The sequence below is a fragment of the Leucopleurus acutus genome (genome assembly GCF_964270905.1).
Source record: "Leucopleurus acutus genome assembly, chromosome: 2".
Lineage (NCBI taxonomy): Eukaryota > Metazoa > Chordata > Mammalia > Artiodactyla > Delphinidae > Leucopleurus > Leucopleurus acutus.
Genome location: NC_139143.1, coordinates 181,378,656 through 181,396,996, shown reverse-complemented (window position 1 = coordinate 181,396,996; position 18,341 = coordinate 181,378,656). Strand labels below are relative to the sequence as shown.

Genomic DNA, 18,341 nt, shown 5'->3' with positions numbered 1-18,341 from the left:
GTGTGATACTGGTACACAGATAGAGAATAGATGGTAAAGAGGCCAGAAATAGACCCATATATTTGTGGACACCTGATGTATGATAATGGTTACTGGTGACATTAAAGACCCACAAGAAAGGGATATATTCTTTCAATAAATAGTACTGGGACAATCTGATGTGCTTATTTAAAAAAAAAAGGACAAAGAAATTAGCTCCTTATCTCACACCATACACAAAAATAATTATAAACAGACTAAAGAACTTAATGTAAAAGGCAAAATCATAAAATGTTTGGAAGACAATATATGGGGGAATACCTTTATAAACTTGAAGTAGGAACTTTTAAAAAGAAACAAAAAGTGCTATTAAAAAATTGATAAATAACACTAAAATTAAGAATTTCTGTTCATTGGGGACTTCTCTGGTGGTGCAGTGGTTAAGAATCTGCCTGCCAATACAGGGGACACAGGTTTGTGCCCTGGTCCAGGAGGATCCCACATGCCGCAGAGCAGCTAAGCCCGTGAGCCACAACTACTGAGCCTGCGTGCCACAACTACTGAAGCCCGCGCGCCTAGAGCCTGTGCTCCACAACAAGAGAAGCCACCACAATGAGAAGCCCACACAACACAACAAAGACCCAACGCAGCCAAATAAATAATTAATTTTTAAAAAAAAAGAATTTCTTTTCATTAAAAAAAAAAGCTAGAGTGACAAGACAAGCCACAAACTGGAAGTGGATAATTACAACACAACTAACTGACAAAGGATTAGTATCAAAACAAAAAACAAGAAAAAAAGTCTACATATAAATAAAAAGACAAACAATTCAATAAAAAAAATAAGCAAAAGATTTAAGCAGTTGTTTCAGAGAAGCTGAAACCTGAATGATCCATTAATGCATGAAAAGATGCTCAACACACTAATAATCATGAAAATGCAAATCAAAACCACGAGGGGGCTTCCCTCATGGAGCAGTGGTTAAGAATCCACCTGCCAACGCAGGGGACACAGGTTCGATCCCTGGTCTGGGAAGATCCCACATGCCGCGGGGCAACTAAGCCTGTGCACCACAACTACTGAAGCCCGGGCGCCTAGAGCCCGTGCTCCGCAACAAGAGAAGCCACCGCAATGAGAAGCCCACACACCACGAGGAAGACTAGTCCCCGCTCACCGCAACTAGAGAAAGCCCGCGTGCAGCAACGAAGACCCAATGCAGCCAAAAATAAATAAACAAAATAAATTTATTAAAAAAGAAAAAAACATATAAGGTATCACTGACCTTCCAACAGGTTAGTAAAAATTTTTTAATGTGATATCATTGTTTGGAGGATGCGAAGCAAACAGAATTGTCAGTTGAAGTGTAAATTGCGGAAACCACTTTGGAAACTATTTGGTATTATTTGGTCAAATTGAAGATGCACGCACCCTGTGATCCAGTCCTCCTCCCAGGGATGTACCCTGAGAGGCTGTACACATGTGTCCCAGGAATGGTCACAGCATCACTGTCTGTCTCAGCAAAATACTGGAAACAAGTCAAATGTCCATCAACAACAGAATGGGTATGTTCTCATACAATGGAACATAATTCATCAGTGAAAATGAAATACACCTATATGTAACATGGCTTAATCTCAAGAACATATGTTAAGGAAAAAATTTAGATCACTGAAAAATAACGAAATGATTTATTTAGTTCAAAAACATGCAAAATTAAACAATACATTGCTTAGCAATACAAACACATGCGGTAAAACTATAAAGAGAAGCTAGAGGTGGGAATTCCCTGGCGGTCCAGTGGTTAGGATGCAGAACTTTCACAGCTGTGGCCCAGGTTCAATCCCTGGTCAGGGAACTAAAATCCCACAAGCAGGCTTGGCACAGCCAAAAAAAAAAAAAAAAAGTAAAAAATAGAAAAGCAAGAGAATGATAAAAGCCAAATTCAGTGATTAGGTGGGGGTGGGAATGGGACAGGATCAGGGAGGGGCACTCCAAAGGTAACGGTAACATTCTTTTTTGTAAACTGGGTGATGGGTACATGGGTGTTCCTGGTATCCTTTTCCTTTATACGGTACAGTATTCTTTTGTATCTACTCAATATTTAATAAGACAATTTACAAAAGTAAACAATGTTCCTTCTGACTTTAAGCAATGATTTGAAGCATTAACTTGGGCAGCTGACTGAGTTACACTAAACCAGGAAAGTCCCTGACAGGGGCCCACCCAGCCCTGAGACTATAGTAATGAGAAGTGCTTCACCACCCTGGCTCCGAAGCCGAAGCTGGAGAGATGCAACTTCCCACTGAACCCTGGAGCCTTCCATTCAGGACAGGAAAATTACTGCTTAGATTAATCGGCCAGTACAGGAAGTAGTGCGGGTGGGGTGAGGAGAACAGGTTCTGCTGCCAGACCTTTTAAGACCAGAAGCTGAGTATGTTTTTGATGTAACAATGAACCCACCAAGCCTCCCTTCGGGCTAGGTCCCTACTCTCGGCTGGAATTGCCACCTCTGAGGCTCTGCATTCTGCGGTTTAGACATGAGTGAACAACTCTCAATTCTAACCATGCCCTTTGCTTCCTTCCTTTGAAGCTCAAGGCTGATCTCTCCAATTCATAACAAGCAGGTTTGAATGGAAGAGCCCGTGCTCCGGTTTTCTGTACGTATCTGTGACTACATTATTGAGGTCAACCTTAATTGGTCCTTGGACTGTTGAGCTACTGACACCCATGAGGACCTCCGAGAGTGCCAGGCACCTATGCTGACACTCAACACACACATCTGCAGCAAATGCTGAAAGCACTCGGTGCTAAAATGCCTACTCTTTGTGACCTCTATGATTTCAATCATTTAAAAATGTGGCCAGCAAAAGAGGTAGATTATGGTCTCCAGGACAATATGCTTTGTGCACAAAAGGTACTGGGAGTTTTTCATTTCCTCTAAGGTTGGGGTCCCTCCCTTTTGTGGTGTCTGTTACCCTGACAGACACCATGTCTGAGTACCTCCGTGCCACCCACGCGGCGCCATCTTGGGGGAATTCCAGGACGGTAGAGAGTGGGCCACCTGCTCTCTTTCTGTGGCAAACTGTTAAAACTGAAGCTCTGCCCACAGAGGCTGCCCTTTCAGCGTTCTAAATGGAAGGTTCAGTATATGTGCAACGAAACCAAGCCATTTGGCACTTAAAAATGGTCTTCCTTATATATACATACAGACATATATATGCACAGGAGAGCCCGGGCATGACACACAAACGCTGTTAATAGTTATCTGCGAGGGGAACCGGGTCAGGTGTGGGAGGGTGACTTACTTTCCCCAGTACTTTTGTTAGAACCTTCTGATTTTTGGACCTCATGCATGTATTCCTGTCCTAAACATTTTTTTCTTCCTCAACTCTGCACACTTTCTTTCTTGACCCTCACAGGGTCATCCTCTCCTAACACATAATAATGCTGGTTACCAATTATGGAGTCAAGGACTTGACTAAGCATTTTACATGCATTACCTCATTAATAATTCCACCCAATAAAGTTAGTGTGAGGTCATCATTATCTCCACTTCACACCCGAGGAAGTGGAGCCTTAAGAGAGGTCAAGTACTTTGCCCAAAGGCACACAGCTAGTAAGTATAAGGACCAGCTCAGGTATGCTTGGCTTAGAAGTTCATGCTTCTAACCAGCACCCTGTACCTCAGGGGTTCTTAGCTGGGGGCAATTTTGCCCCAGGAGACGTACAGCCTCCTCTGGAGACATTTTCAGCTGCCATACTTGGAGGTAGGTGGGGGCTACTGGCATCTGTGGACAGAGGCCAGAGATGCTACTTGCATCCTGTGCACAGGACGGCCCCCAAGACAAAGACTCACTAAGCCCCAAATGGCAATAATGTCGACGCTGAGAAACCCTGCTCTACTGGAAAAAGAAAGACAGAGAAACTATCTCTGACCTAGACTCTCATAGTTTAGGTCATAGTTTACCATGTCCACATCCCATATTACACCCAAACACCAAATAAACCATTGGGTTGTCCTCTCTTCATTAATAGTATGCCAAACCCTCATCACACTGGAGGTCTCTCCAGCCCCACTGGCCGATCATCCAGTCATCCAACAATGTTTACTGAGCACCAACTGCGTGCCAGGAAATAACCTACACAGTGGGAATACCAGGAGAAATAAGACCCTGTCTCTGCCCACGAGCTGCTGGTGGTCTCACAGGGAGACAGGCAAGAAAACCTATGATCATCATTGGAGGTAAGAATATACTCCGAGGGGCTTCCCTGGTGGTGCAGTGGTTAAGAATCCGCCTGCCAATGCAGGGGAGATGGGTTCGAGCCCTGGTCCAAGAAGATCCCACATGCTGCGGAGCAACTAACCCCGTGCGCCACAACTACTGAGGCTGCGCTCTAGAGCCCGCGAGCCACAGCTACTGAGCCCACGCGCCACAACTACTGAAGTCGCATGTCTAGAGCCCATGCTCCACAACAAGAGAAGCCACCGCAATGAGAAGCCCACGCACCACAATGAAGGGTAGCCCCCACTTGCGGCAACTAGAGAGAGGCCGCACACAGCAACAAAGACCCAACGCAGTCAAAAAAAAAAAAAAAAAAGTACTGCAAGGTCATTGCAGGATGCTAAGAAATCACAGAGGAGGGGCTCCAAACTCAGCTGGGGCGGGGGTGCAAGGGTGAGCAGGGCTGGGAGAAGGCTTCCCAGAAGCATTTGAGCTTGAAGGAGTTAACCAGGCAGAGGGAATCCTTTCCTTCCCAAAGGACCCCTCACCAGAGCTTTCAGAATATGGTCTCTGAGAATCCAGGTTGACAACTTTAATTAGAACATTGGTGGAACTCCTGAGAAAAACAGGGAGCGCACAGGGCAGTCCTTGATCCTCTGAGTACAACCTGGATAATTCCTGCCTCGAGAGGGACAGACCGCAACCTGGCTTCCCTATCGGTCTGGGTGTTCTTCAACCGCAATCCTAACGTGTCTCTCTGGCTTCGAACCACCCCACACCTTGCAGCAGGAGGGAACTGACATGTTCACAGCAGATCCCGTGAATTACTTGCTTGACCTCACATAATTCTCAAAACAGTTCTCTGAAGTAAACATTGTCATCCCTATTTTACAGATGAGGAAACTGAGGAAGAGGAATGAAGTAACTGACCCTCAGGACAGAGAGCCACTAACCAGGGAAGCAGGGATTCACACCCAACTCCAGAGTCCTTGCCGCCTCTATCTGAGGGGACCTTTATAGTTATCAATCCAAAACATGTTATGTACTCTGAATCTTCACCACCTCAGTACAGCCTTCCAACGTCAGTCATCCTCCTTCTGTACACCACACACTTTTGAACAGGTATCTGTGGTGTTCCTTGCGTTGTACTGTGATCACCCATGTGGCTAAGAGCTCCTTGCTCCCAGGATCCAGTCTCACTTATCTTCACATCCCGAGCCCCCAGCGCAGTGTCTGACACGTCAGGCACAGAAAACACTGAATGAGTAAACAAGCCTGGACTCCCTGGGCCCAAGCAACACAAACTGCCCAAAGCCAGGGGAGCCTGCCTTGGAGACCCAGAGGCCTGGGAAACACACCCCACCCTCTTTCACCAGTGCAGTGGACTTCCCTTGGGCTGGGCCCAACCCCCAAAGCCAGCAATCTAGTCACACTGGGGACACAGCAGGTTCCGTCAGCCAGCTTTCTCTCTAGCACTGGAATAGTCGTGATTCCTCCTTTGGTTGTACACCAGATGCTTGTGTTTGGGGACACGCTGTACAAAAATATGTATCTCTAAACATTAGAACCTTAAAAGGAATGAGCGTGTGCTCCCCACTCTGTCTTTCCCTCTCTGCCAGACAGAGTGCATCCGTGATGGCAGGAGCTAGAGCAGCCAGCTTAGTCCATGAGATGGAAGACTGGGTTTGAGCAAGGAGAGCCACATGGTCAATGAAGCCCTGTGTCTGGATAACTTCATGGGACAGAGTGAGCTGCCCTGACCAGCTCTGGACTGCCTACTTCCAGTCTGTGAAGGAGCGAGGAATAATTTCTATTTCCTTTCAGCCACCGTATTTTGGAGCATTTTGGTTTGTACTTACTTAAAACAAGGTGTGAACATTGCCCAGGGATTAACCTAGCATGATCTTTGTTAGTAAAACAACAATAATGTTATCAACATTCTCCCAACCAAACTAACTAGGATTTTGTCATTACTGTATAATTTTAAAGAAAAAGCTATCTTAAAAGGGTGATTTGAATCACTTTGAGCCTAGAGAAGAAGGACAAACAAACTGACCTCCTGGTTTGTTTCATCTTTGAGTATTACAGACATACCTCAGATTTCCAAGTAGCCCAGGCTACTCTGTTCTGACAGTTTGTCTGGGGCAACTCCAGCTTGGCGCTCCTCCTCCAGCTCATTACCTGAATCGAAGACCAAGTGGAAAAACTGATGAGAAACTGCAGGGTACCTGCTCCCAAGAGCTGCCCTTTCATCCACCGAACACAGGCAAATGCTGAGCACTGAGCAGAGCCTGGCACAAAGCGTTCAGTAGGCGTTAAATTGGATTGTTACTGGCCTGCTGCACGCCAGCCCCTGTGCTGGGCACCTGAGACACAAAGATCAATAAAGCCAGTGCCATTCCCTACACTCAGGAACGCCTGCTGACCGAAAGACATAACACGACGTCGACAAGCAAAAGCAATGAGGCTGTGTCCAAGTATGATTACAGCGTTAGCATTCCTCCGGGATGTCCCAGACACCGTGCTTCTCATTCCAGACCCTCACCCAGGTGACACATCCCTGCCCACAACTTTAGTGACCTTCGCTGGATGCTAGGTCACCACTGGACAGCTCCACTTGGACGTTTTACAGGCACCTACTTTCAACATGTTCAAAACGAAATTTATCTTCCCTCCTCAGACCTGCCCCCCATCCTGCCCCCTATCCCACTGAGCCGCACCACCAGCCACCAGCCAAACATGTGGAGTCAACCCGACTCCTCCCTGCCTCTAAACTCCTCATCTAAGTAATCACCAACTTTGGCCAAGTGTACCTCCAAAACATCTCTCCCCACCTTCTGCCTCTAATCTAACTCAAGTCCACCCTCGTTTCTCACCTGATAGTTCTAGTAACCTCTTAATTGGCCTCCGGGCCCACTCCCTTTAATACGTTCTTTAACTAGAGTGATCTTTCTAGCCCACAAATCTGACTTTTAAATGGAGTCCCATTAACCTAAAATTTCAAGTCCACAGCTAAGTTTAAAAGGCCCTCTAGGGGACTTCCCTGGTGGTCCAGTGGTTAAGACTCCGGCTTCTACTGCCTCCACTGCAGGGGGCATGGGTTCGATCCCTGGTCAGGGAACTAAGGATCCCGCATGCCGCGTGGTGGCCAAAAAAAAAAAAGAAAAGTGGGGAGGGTCCCCTAGGACCAGACCAGACTGCCTCTTTAGTCTTACCTCTAATCTCTGTCTCTAGGCAGAGAACTTCATTTAATTATTACACTGGCTTCCCAGCTTTCTCACAAACTCTATCTTCAACTGAGAATACTCTCCCTCTTTCCTGCCCGTGCTCCCCAAGCATCCTTCAGGTCTCAGTTTCCTGGGGAACAGAAGCCTCCCTGGATTCGCCTAGACTGAGTGAGGCGCCTCTACTCAGTGTTTCCAGAGCAAGAACTTTTCTGCTTTTCTTCCATCATATCAGAATTGCCTATGTATCTGTATGTCTCCCACATGAATCTCTGAGCTCTGGGTGGTGATGCGGATATGAAAGATAACAGCAACAAACACATACAGCGTTTACTTTGTGCCAGGAAGCGTTCTCAGTACTTTACACCTATTACCTCATTTAATCTTTATAACCATCTTAGGAAGCAGATTTTATTCTCAACTCTGCTTTAAGGATGAGGAAACCGTGACAGGGACCGAGAGACTAACGAAGGACACAGTTGGCAAGCACAGAGTCGGGATTCAAACCTGGCTGCCAGGCTCCACAGTTTAAACTTTTTAACCACTATGCCAGTCCGGATCACTCTCTCTATCCCCAGAACCTATCAAGAGCTGAACCACTGTCTGTGGAACCAACGAATGAATGAAATAATCTTATACAGGGGCAGTGTCGGCCTCCTACACGTCAAGCTCCTCCTAGGCCCTGACAGGCTTGTGCTGTCGGGCCCCGCCGGCCAAAGAGAACTACGCCTGCACCCCGCCACCTCGCGGCCTCAGAACGCCCACCAGCTGCGGCGCGCGGGGTCAAGGGGCGGTGACAGCCGGGCGGCGGGGGCGGAGATGCTACCAGCTGGGGTGTCACCCAGCCCGGAGGCGACTCGCGCTCCCTCGCCGGGACGGCGGGTCCGGTCCGCCCGCCCACTCCCCGCCCGCTCGCCGGGCGGCGCCCGCCACCCATTTGCCCCGCACCCTCTTGTCCTGTGGGGTCCCCTCAGTCCGGGTTCCCTTCTCAGTCCACTTCCCTCCCCTCCCCCACACAACCGTCCCCAGCGTCCCGCCGCGCCCCATCCTGCGCCGCCTCCGCCCAACTCCTGGGACTCCTCCGGCCCCGGATGCTTGCTGACCCTCACCTGCCATGTCCTGGACCCCACCGCAGAGGGAGGTGCATCACGGCAGCGAGGAGGCCGGGGACAGCACTTCAGAGCAGACAAAGGGCGCCGCCATGTTGGAGTCGGGCGGAACCGACCTCGCTGGCTTCCCGTCTGCAACTTCCGGCGCATGCGCAGCGTTCGCCCTAGCCGTAGCTCGTGGACAGGCGCATGCGCCTACTGTAATAACAGTTACTTCTACACTTAGAATTGTTCGCCTTGTAACCGTTTCTTGGTTTTCTATTCCAAATATCACAATAACAGCTCCTACGTGTTGAGCGCTTACTGTGTGCCAGGCACTGTGTTAAGCGCTTTATGTACATTATCTCAAGTCCTCTCACCAATATACGATGTTTTTGTTTCCCTTTTGAAGAAGGGAAAACGGAGTCTCAGGGTATTGCCAGCTGTCACGCATCTTGCAAGTGATGAAGCAGAGATGTGAACCTAATTGTGGCATCAAAGCTCCAGAACCACGATTATGTTTTTCTACTTTCTGAGCCAACCACTGCCCGCTTCCCTGTTTAGAGGAGATCCAGGATTAGCCTGGATGTGAATGAGGGTGCCTGGAAACAAAAGTCTGCCTGCAGACGTGACCAGCCACTCTGTGGCCTCTTTCCAACTTTTCAGCACCTTCAGGCCATTGACTTTTCTACTTCCAAACAGTTCCTTGGCTTTCTCCTTTCTTCACTTCCGACCCTATTTATTTTTCATGATCCATAATTTTAAAAACACTCTTGTCACAATCCAAAACTCCTTTGCTCTTTGTCTTTTTGTCACATGGATTTGGTAAAAATTTCAGCCCTGGGTGACTCCAACTGCTCCTTTTCCCTTTGCTGACACCTAAACAGCCAAACACAATTGGAAAAAGTACCCAGTGGGACAGACTGTTCCCTACAAATCCATGACTGCCAGCCTTAAGAGGGACTTCAGCAAATGTCAGTCTGGCCAATTGACTGCTCCTCTCTTCACAATAACTAGAGAAACTAAAAAACTCAGCAGCAGTTGACTTCACCCTTTCATTTACAGGAAAATGATAGCAAATCTGATAGGAACTCTCCTGTCTTCCCAATACTAAGCATGCAAATCTACTTCTGAGTCATCTGTGTTGGATGTAGTCAATTGAGACTCGGCATCCATTCCTTCCAGAATTTAAAAAGTTAAAATTTTATTTCCCAGACTCAGTAGCAGTTAGAATCCCAGATACAGATGGTTCTGCCAGTAGGTAAGATTTGGAGGGTGGAAGAGAGGGAGTAGCCATTGGCCTGCTGATGTTAGCTGATTTTTGCTGACAAGAAAGGTCATGCAAATGTGGGGGGTTGCAGCAGTGCATTGTGGCCAGTCTCCAGCTTCATGAGTGTTCAGAAGCATCTGTGAGATGTTGCCAGCTGAACTCAGCATTCTAGTGCCTGGGAACCAGCTTCTAGTCCCAAATTTAGATCCATGGACCCTTGCTGTGGTGATATGTTCTTGAGTGCAATAATCTCAGTGGTGGCCTCTCAATTCCCCATCTTCCTGATTGTGGCAGAAGTAATAGCTCCTAACTGGTGAGTTCAATGGTATTCTGGGAGCCATTAATAAAAGCCCAGTCTAGAGACCATTTTTTCAGCCCCTCCAGTAAGTTTATAAACATTTAATTCTCTGTATTAAATCCATTTCTAGTTAAAATAAGCTTAGAAACAAGGTAAGGGATCTTTGCATTGATGGAAATGTTCTGTACCTTGACTATGTCAATATAAATATCCTGGTTGTGATATTGTACTACAGTTTTGCAAGGTGTTACCATTGGGGGAAACTGGGTAAAGGATGGAGAGGGGGATGGAATTGCTCTGTATTGTTTCTTAAAATTGCATGTGAACCTACAATTATTTCAAAATAAAAAGTTTAATTAAAGAGAAAGTCCAGCAAGGTTTCTATTTCTGCAGGAAACTGACGCTCAAAGATGGAAATCAGGGCATTAAGTTTGAAGGTGATGCAGATCTAGTCTATTTCATGCAGGCAAAAAATAGTTACATAACTTACCATTCATCACAATAAGTATTGTTGCCTAGAGGAAAGTGCCCAATGAAGGTAAGGCTGTAGATGGAGCAGTTGCTACAACTGACCATTATGGTGAGAGAGAGGACCACGAGGACTGTGGGGTGAACTGGCTGTTTATAATTACACTGAAGAGTTTCAAAAAAGAAATATTTAGGGTTTAAATTCTCAGCTCAAGACAGAGCCAGAGAACCAGGGCCCACTCCTGATTACTCTAAATATGTTTTCTCATCTCTTGTAGCCACAGGGTTTATGCAGTCAAAAATTGGACGGAGCTGATCCTGTGAGTTGCTAAACTCCAATATAATTGCAATGTAAGTTGTAATATAATTGCAGTATAACTGCAACGGGCCAGATGCATTGACTGGGAACAAGGGACACTTAGGAATCGAAATGGGGATGTTTGGGTGGATGCAGATGACTGAGTTCCCTGACTCCCCAAATCCAGAATTCAGTGAAACTCTCGTGCCACAGAAGCAGTCCCTCCTCCCAGGGAATGGGCTGGTCCTGCTTTCCCTGGAGAGCATGTAATAACCTCATAGTAGGAAGTTATTTTGCAAGGAGATGCTGGTTCCTTTCAGAGACCACTCCACCATCCTTCATTTGTCTCCAGATCTATAAAGAGAGTCTAATTCCAAAATGCCCCAGGGAACAAGCATAGAGTCTGACTATGGAGATGGTTTACACACAAGAAAGAAAGAAGGAAAGGAAGGGAAGGGAAGGGGGGTGGAAGGAAAAGAAGGAAGGAGGGAGGGAAGGAGGAAGAGAAAGAAAGAGAGAGAGAGAGCACCTTAACTAATAAATGAGCTGGGGAATATAGGTGTAACTGGATTCTAAAGGTCTAACTGGATTCTAAAGGTGCTAGGTCCGGGAGGAAGGGAGATTACATTAGACTTGGCAGAATGTCTCGATACAAATGCACATTACAGAGATTTGGGTGTTTTAATGTTCCAGCTGAGAATGGTTCTAACAGCACAGTTGGTTGAATAAAATCTGGACCCCATAGTGGTCTTCATTAAATGACGGTGAGGTGACGGAAACTCTTTAGAGTAATAGAGAGGAAGAAGTGCAAAAATTTGGGCAGGGTGGTTGTATACATGGGAGTAAGTATACATGTGTTGATTGAATGAGTGAAGGACTGACTTTCCTGGTTTCTCACTAGGGGCCATTCCTCCAGTGTATTACTAACTGGCCCCCTCACCCTGAGCTCCTCCCCCTCTAACCCCCTCTTCCCCTTAGCCCCCAGAGTGAGACACAGGTCCCGTCACCATCTCCAAAGTCTCCGGCCTAAACCTCATCCACCCCCTACCCTAAAGTCTTCTCAAAGCTCAGTCACTATTTACACATGGGCTACCTTGCATTTTCCCAATAAGGAGATTTTTTTTAACTGGTTGGCCAGCTTGTGGATATAAACTTGAAGCACTGTAGATAAACTGACAAATGTCTATTTATACAATTTAGTTTATCATTTTGATTATAAACAGCTTAAAAATCATGAATTATATAACAGTGTATTAATTTATAAATGCTACTTTTTTTTTCTCTGCTCACTTTTCATGTAATGGTTTCCTTTACTCTTCACAGACATCCTCGGCACACATCCTTGACATACACTTTTAAATTCCTTTTCATTTTGAAAACTTTGTTAAAGTACACAAGCGTAGTGAAAGTAATGAAATATTTTCTATACCCCTATTACCCAGATTCAACAGTTAACTTTTGCTAAGTGTACTTAGGATATCCTTCCTTTCTTTCTTTTTTTTTTTTTAAGATATTGGGGGTAGGAGTTTATTAATTAATTAATTTATTTTTGCTGTGTTGGGTCTTTGTTTCTGTGCGAGGGCTTTCTCTAGTTGTGGCAAGCGGGGGCCACTCTTCATTGCGGTGCGCAGGCCTCTCACTATCGCGGCCTCTCTTGTTGCGGAGCACAGGCTCCAGACGCGCAGGCTCAGTAGTTGTGGCTCACGGGACTAGTTGCTCTGCGGCATGTGGGATCCTCCCAGGCCAGGACTCGAACCCGTGTCACCTGCATTAGCAGGCAGATTCTCAATCACTGTGCCACCAGGGAAGCCCCTCTTTCTTTTTTTTTGGCTGCACTGTGAGGCATGTGGATCTTAGTTCTCCCCACTGACCAGGGATGGAACCCGTGCACCCTGCAATGGGAGTGCGGAGTCTTAACCACTGGACCGCCAAGGAAGTCCCTATCCTTCCTTTCTTTTTTTAAAAAATTTATTTAACGTATTTGTTTTTGGCTGCGTTGGGTCTTTGTTGCTGTGTGCGGGCCTTCTCTAGTTGCGGCGAGTGGGGGCTACTCTTCGTTGCGGTGCGTGGGCTTCTCATTGTGGTGGCTTCTCTTGTTGAGCACGGGCTCTAGAGCACAGGCTCAGTAGTTGTGGCCCACAGGCTTAGTTGCTCCGCGGCATGTGGGATCTTCCTGGACCAGGGGTCGAACTCGTGTCCCCTGCATTGGCAGGCAGATTCTTAACCACCGCGCCACGAGGGAAGTCCCTGTCACATCTCTTTCTAACCCAGGCAGGAGAAGGTCTCCAATTATAAGGACTAGTGTGATTAGATTGAACTCACTCAGATAATCCAGATCAATATCCCTATCTCAAAGTCCACACCTCTGATAAATATATATATTTAAATAAATATATATTTGGTCTTCTGGTTCCTGGCACAGAGCTCCTAACAGCCTTGAAATTTCCCAAGTCAGAAGAGTGAAAAGGGTGTCTTTTGTTATGTAAATGAGGCGACTTTTGGAAAGCCCCTGTGTCACCATAGAATGTGGGCAGGAGAACCAAACACATGATTAGAGGGTTGGAACTGTCAGTTCCACCGACCCACTGACCTCTGTGATGTGAGCGGGGCTGGAGATTGATGGCCACCAAAGGCCAGTGATTTGATCAGTCGTGCCTATGTAACGAACCTCCATTAAAACCCCAAAGAACAGGGTTTGGAGAGCTTCTGGGTTGGTGAACACGTGGAGACTGGGGAAAAGTGGCGCTCTCAGACAGTGTGGAAGCTCCTAGCCCTCCACACATACCTCGCCTGTGCATCTCTTCCTGAGTTATATTCTTTTTTTTTTTTTTTTTTGGTGGTATGCGGGCCTCTCACTGTTGTGGCCTCTCCCGTTGCGGAGCACAGGCTCCGGACGCGCAGGCTCAGCGGCCAGGCTCACGGGCCCAGCCGCTCCGCGGCATGTGGGATCTTCCCGGACCGGGGCACGAACCCGCGTCCCCTGCATCGGCAGGCGGACTCTCAACCACTGCGCCACCAGGGAAGCCCAGTTATATTCTTTTATAACAAACTAGTAATCTAGTAAGTAAAATGTTTCTCTGAGTTCTGTGATCAGCTCTAGCAAACTAATCGAATCCAAGGAGTGCATTGTGGGACCCTCCCATCTGTAGGTCAGAAGCACAGGTGACAAACCAGGACTTGTGATTGATGTCTGTGACGGGCAGTCTTGTAGGACTGAACTCTTAGCCTGTGAGATGTGAAGCTATCTCCAGGTAGGTAATATCAGAAATGAATTAATTGGTTGGTAATGTGGAACAAAACAAAACAAAACACATCAGAACTGGTGTCAGAATTGGAATACCCTTAATCACACCTGCAAAGACGCTTTTGCTGTGTAAGGTAACATTTTTCACAGGTTCTGGGGATTAAGGCATGGACATCTTTGGGGTACCATCTTCTACAATACATAGTTACTTATTTATAGTAGTACTACTGTTTCTGTTTAATGAAGCCATACCAAGTTTCCTCTTGTGGACAAAGAATGTCACCTGCCATAACAGTAAACAAAGGATGTTGCAGCCATCAGGCCACCAGCCAATGAAGCCACCCCAACAGTGCAACCTGAAGGGATTCAGGATGGAGAAAAACAGGATACTGACCCTGGGTAAGGTGGAGCCCTCATGATGGGGTTAGTGCCCTTGTAAAAGGGACCCCAGAGAGCTTTCTTGCACTTTCTGTGAGGTGAAGACACAGTGGAAAGATAGCCATCTATGAACCAGTAGGCAGGTCCTTACCAAACACTAAAATCTATAGGCGCCTTGATCTCAGACTTCCCAGCATCCAGAACTGTGAGAAACAAACGTTTGTGGTTTAACTCCCCTAGTCTATTACTGCTTGAACCGACTAAGACGTGGACATATTGTCAGCAGTATTCCATATAGTTCTTAGGTAGGAAAGAAGCAAAACTAAAAACAACTAAAAACTGGGAATGCAGCCAGAGAATGACTGAGGTTTGGGAAACTGAGGCCTAGATGAGAAGTTTCCAAGGCTTGTCTCAAGTGAGGAAGCAGCTGGAGTTGGAGGAAACAGCATGTTTGGTAGAAGGCCTACCTCCCAGTGACCCGACAGCAACCCTGTTGACATAACCCCGTTGATCAAAGCAATCCCCCAACTCCTCCAAGCCAGTTCCTGTGGCTCGTGGTGGAATTCACTCAGCGGATCCGGAGCTGGTAAATATAAAATGTTTGGTCCTCGGGTGGGAGCTGCATCCTGGAAAAGGCTGCTGACAACGGCTCCCTCTGCCAGTGCTAAGCCAGGCGCTATGGAATCAATAACAGTCCCAACAGAAGACCCCAGAGACCTGAGAGCCTGCCCCAAAGTCACGGGCCTGGAGACGGGCTTGGAGACTAGCTCAGGTAAGAGGTGGCAGAGGGTGCCTCAGCCCTGAAGCTGAGGGGGCTGGGCAGGCTGGGGGGTGCTGGCAGCAGAGGGCAGACACCCTCCCCTCTGGGGCCGCCAGGATTCTCAAGCCATGGGTGGGCTTCAGTTACAGTTGAACCTTGAACAACTTGGGGGTTAAGGGCGCTGACCCTCCACGCAGTAGAAAATCCGCCTATAACTACAATCAGCCCTTCGTATCTGAGGTTCCACATCCACAGATTCAGCTACTACGGATTGTGTAGTAATTGGTATTTATTGAAAAAAATCTGCATATAAGTGGACCTGCAGTTCAAACCCATGTTGTTCAAGGATCGACTGTATTTCCTGTGTTAACTAACCTACCAGCACAGAAGCTTCCTTCTGAAGCCTGTGCCGTAGTGAAGAGCACGTAGTGAAGAGGATGGATTTGTTTATTATTTGGGTAACTTGAAATGTTACTTTTCTAAGAGCACAGCCTTTGGGTTCAGAGAGACCTGCTCTGGCCTCGCTTCACCGATAAATCGATTGACTGGTTCTTGGCTTCTCCCCGTTTGGCGGGGTGGACAGAGCAGGGATCTCCAGGGCAGAGGGGACCGATGGACAAGATTATGGGTGGGGAAGGAAGAACAGCATGATGTTCCCTGAGGACCACCAACATCTGTACAAGCTGAGCCTGAGTTTCCTCACCTGTAGAAGGCGGCTGGGGGTCTCCTCTTACTCCTCACTACAGTGCGGCCCGTGGACCAGCAGTACCGGCATTCCCTGGGAGCTTGTTAGAAACGCAGACCCTCAGGCTCCACTCCAGACCCGCTCGCTGTACCAGAATCTGCATGTTCACAAGATGCTTAGGCAGCTCGTGGGCACAGCGGGGTTGAGAGGCTCTGATGCAGTGGCCTCCATGTTCCTGGAAGGCACAGAGCTGATAGGGGGAAGCCAGGCTTAAACTCAGGTCTCCCCGGTGCTGAAATCCACGCTCTTAGGCCCCGCTGTCTTCCCATCTTTGTGCGTCAACTAACACGCAGTTAAATCCCTGTTAACTCTACTCAGTATTCTGTAATAACCTATACGGGAAAAGAATCCGAAAAAGAATGTATGTGTGTATATGTATAACTGAATCACTGTGCAGTACACCTGAAACGAACACAACATGGTAAATCAACTACACTCCAATATAAAATAAAAATTAAATTTAAAAAAATCCCTGTTGAATGAATGAACAAGTGAATGAACACGTGAATTAATGGAACCATATCCCTTTCAGTGCTAGCACAAATCTTTGGTCTTTTCCTTCCTTCTAGGTGGAAAGCCGGCCCGCCATCAGAAGGCCATCCCCAAAGCTCACTTAACTTTTGTTATCGACTGTACTCGTGGGAAACACATCTCCCTGGCAGCACTCCCAGGGCCACCCCGTGTCCCTAGTCCCAACTTAGGACCTGTCATCCCTCCAATGAAGACTTACATCTTGTTATGTGGGGAAAACCGGCCCCCCCATATAAATCAGGAGGCTCCCCTAGGTGGGGGAGGCCTTGCCCAGACCAGGGGACCCCTGCCACCCTGCAGAGAGACTACGGCCCCAGATTCCTCCCCAGCCAGCCCACTCTGCCTCCAGGGGGCTCCTGAAGCCAAGGGGGGCCCTGCGAAGACTGTGTCCTCGAGGTCTTCAGCTTGGGGAACGGTCATCGTCTCGCTCAAAGCCCTCTCCTCCTGTGTCTGTGCGCAGGCTGATTAACTGGAAGAGTCTGGCCAAGGGAGGAGAGGGCTGGCAACCCACGCTCCAGAGTTCAGCAGATGCAGTTCCCAGGGTTCACTCCCTCTTCCCCAGCCAAGAAGTCTTTTGTGCCTGAGCCAGGGAAGGAGCATTAGATCCCTAAAGGACATCTGAAACAGCCACGAGTATCCTACTTCTCCATCCTCTGCATCTTTGTTCACCTTTCAGCGGAAGCAAGATAAGGCAACGCCACCTAGAAAGAGACTCATTCACTAACACAGCAAATTCTGAAGGAGCATCTCCCACATGCCAGGCCCTGCAAAGTGCTAAAGAAGATACTACAGCTTTCTTGGAGCTTGTACTCTTGGGGGTGGGGAAGAAAGGTTAAACAACCTAATAAAGATGATTTTGAACAGTGTCATGAGTGCTGTGTAGAAACTGAAACAGGGGGCTGGGATGGAAAATGATAGGGCAAAGAGCTTTTCTGATACACGGATTGGGAAAGGCCTCTCTGAGTGGGTGACAAAGTATGATCTAAAAGATAAGAAGGGGCCAGCACTGCAAACCATACTCCATAGGGTCACCTGGTTGGCATCTCATCCCAGAGCAGGAGTCAGAACCTCCCAGCACAATGGGCAGGGGTAGCACATTGCCTGCTGTCAGCTCACGTGCAAGTGTGTAGGTCACTAGGGATCACCCGGAGGGCACAGGACTCAGGATGGGAGAATCAAGGGCCCAGGTGGGATGGGAAGTAAGGGGAACTGGCTTCTCAAGAGGGGGCAGAAGTGCTCAGAAAGGGAATGGAGTATCATGTTTGAATGAATGAAAATAAGAGATATTATTTATTGAGCTGCATACCAGGATTATACTGCCCTCTAGGGATACAGAAAAGGGGGCTGGGGGCTTTGTCCCTACCCCGCAGGGCAGTCCTGTCCTCAGCAGGAAGTGGGGGTTGCTGTGAGGGGAGGTGTAGGTCTAAGAGATGCACAGAGCTGTGTGAGATTCATCTGAGGAAGAGTGTCTCAAGGATCTTGGATTAAAATTGCTGAATGTTCATTTATTCAATGACGGTTTTACTAGGTTCCTACAAACACTAGTGGCTAACATGTACTGACCATTTGGTCTGTGCCAGGGATGTGACATCCTCCAAGTGTCAGTACCGGGAAGCACTGTTTTGTACCCATTTCACAGATTAGAGAATAGAGGCACAGAGAGGTTGAGGAATGCACTCAAGGTCTCATAGACTGGTGCAGTTGGGATTCGAACCCAAGCCAGCCTGGTGCTCAATTTCTTGCTCTTAACTGTAGAGCAGATGGCCTCTCATCCTGGCAGGGTCTCTTCTAAACAGAGGGGATCTAGAGAGAGCAGACCCTGTCCTCAACGAGC

At 47.5% G+C, this 18,341-nt stretch overlaps 2 protein-coding genes across 2 annotated transcripts in view; one reads left to right on the top strand and one right to left on the bottom strand.

The window, feature by feature from the left end:
* ZBTB17 (zinc finger and BTB domain containing 17) overlaps positions 1–8,619 on the bottom strand; it is a 30,556-nt gene extending 21,937 nt beyond the window's left edge. Inside the window, exons 1-2 of the mRNA XM_082833007.1 lie at positions 8,537–8,619; positions 6,298–6,384 (exon numbers count right to left, since the gene is read on the bottom strand). The gene's annotated coding sequence lies outside the window, so the exon portion shown is untranslated. The remainder of the gene's footprint in view (positions 1–6,297; positions 6,385–8,536) is intronic.
* Positions 8,620–15,149: 6,530 nt separating this feature from the next.
* On the top strand, positions 15,150–16,976 carry SRARP (steroid receptor associated and regulated protein; the record flags this gene model as incomplete). Its single annotated transcript, XM_082860047.1, has 2 exons — positions 15,150–15,243; positions 16,546–16,976. 2 exons carry the CDS (start codon positions 15,150–15,152, stop codon positions 16,974–16,976), a joined length of 525 nt encoding a protein of 174 aa, XP_082716173.1.
* Positions 16,977–18,341: the final 1,365 nt, after the last annotated feature.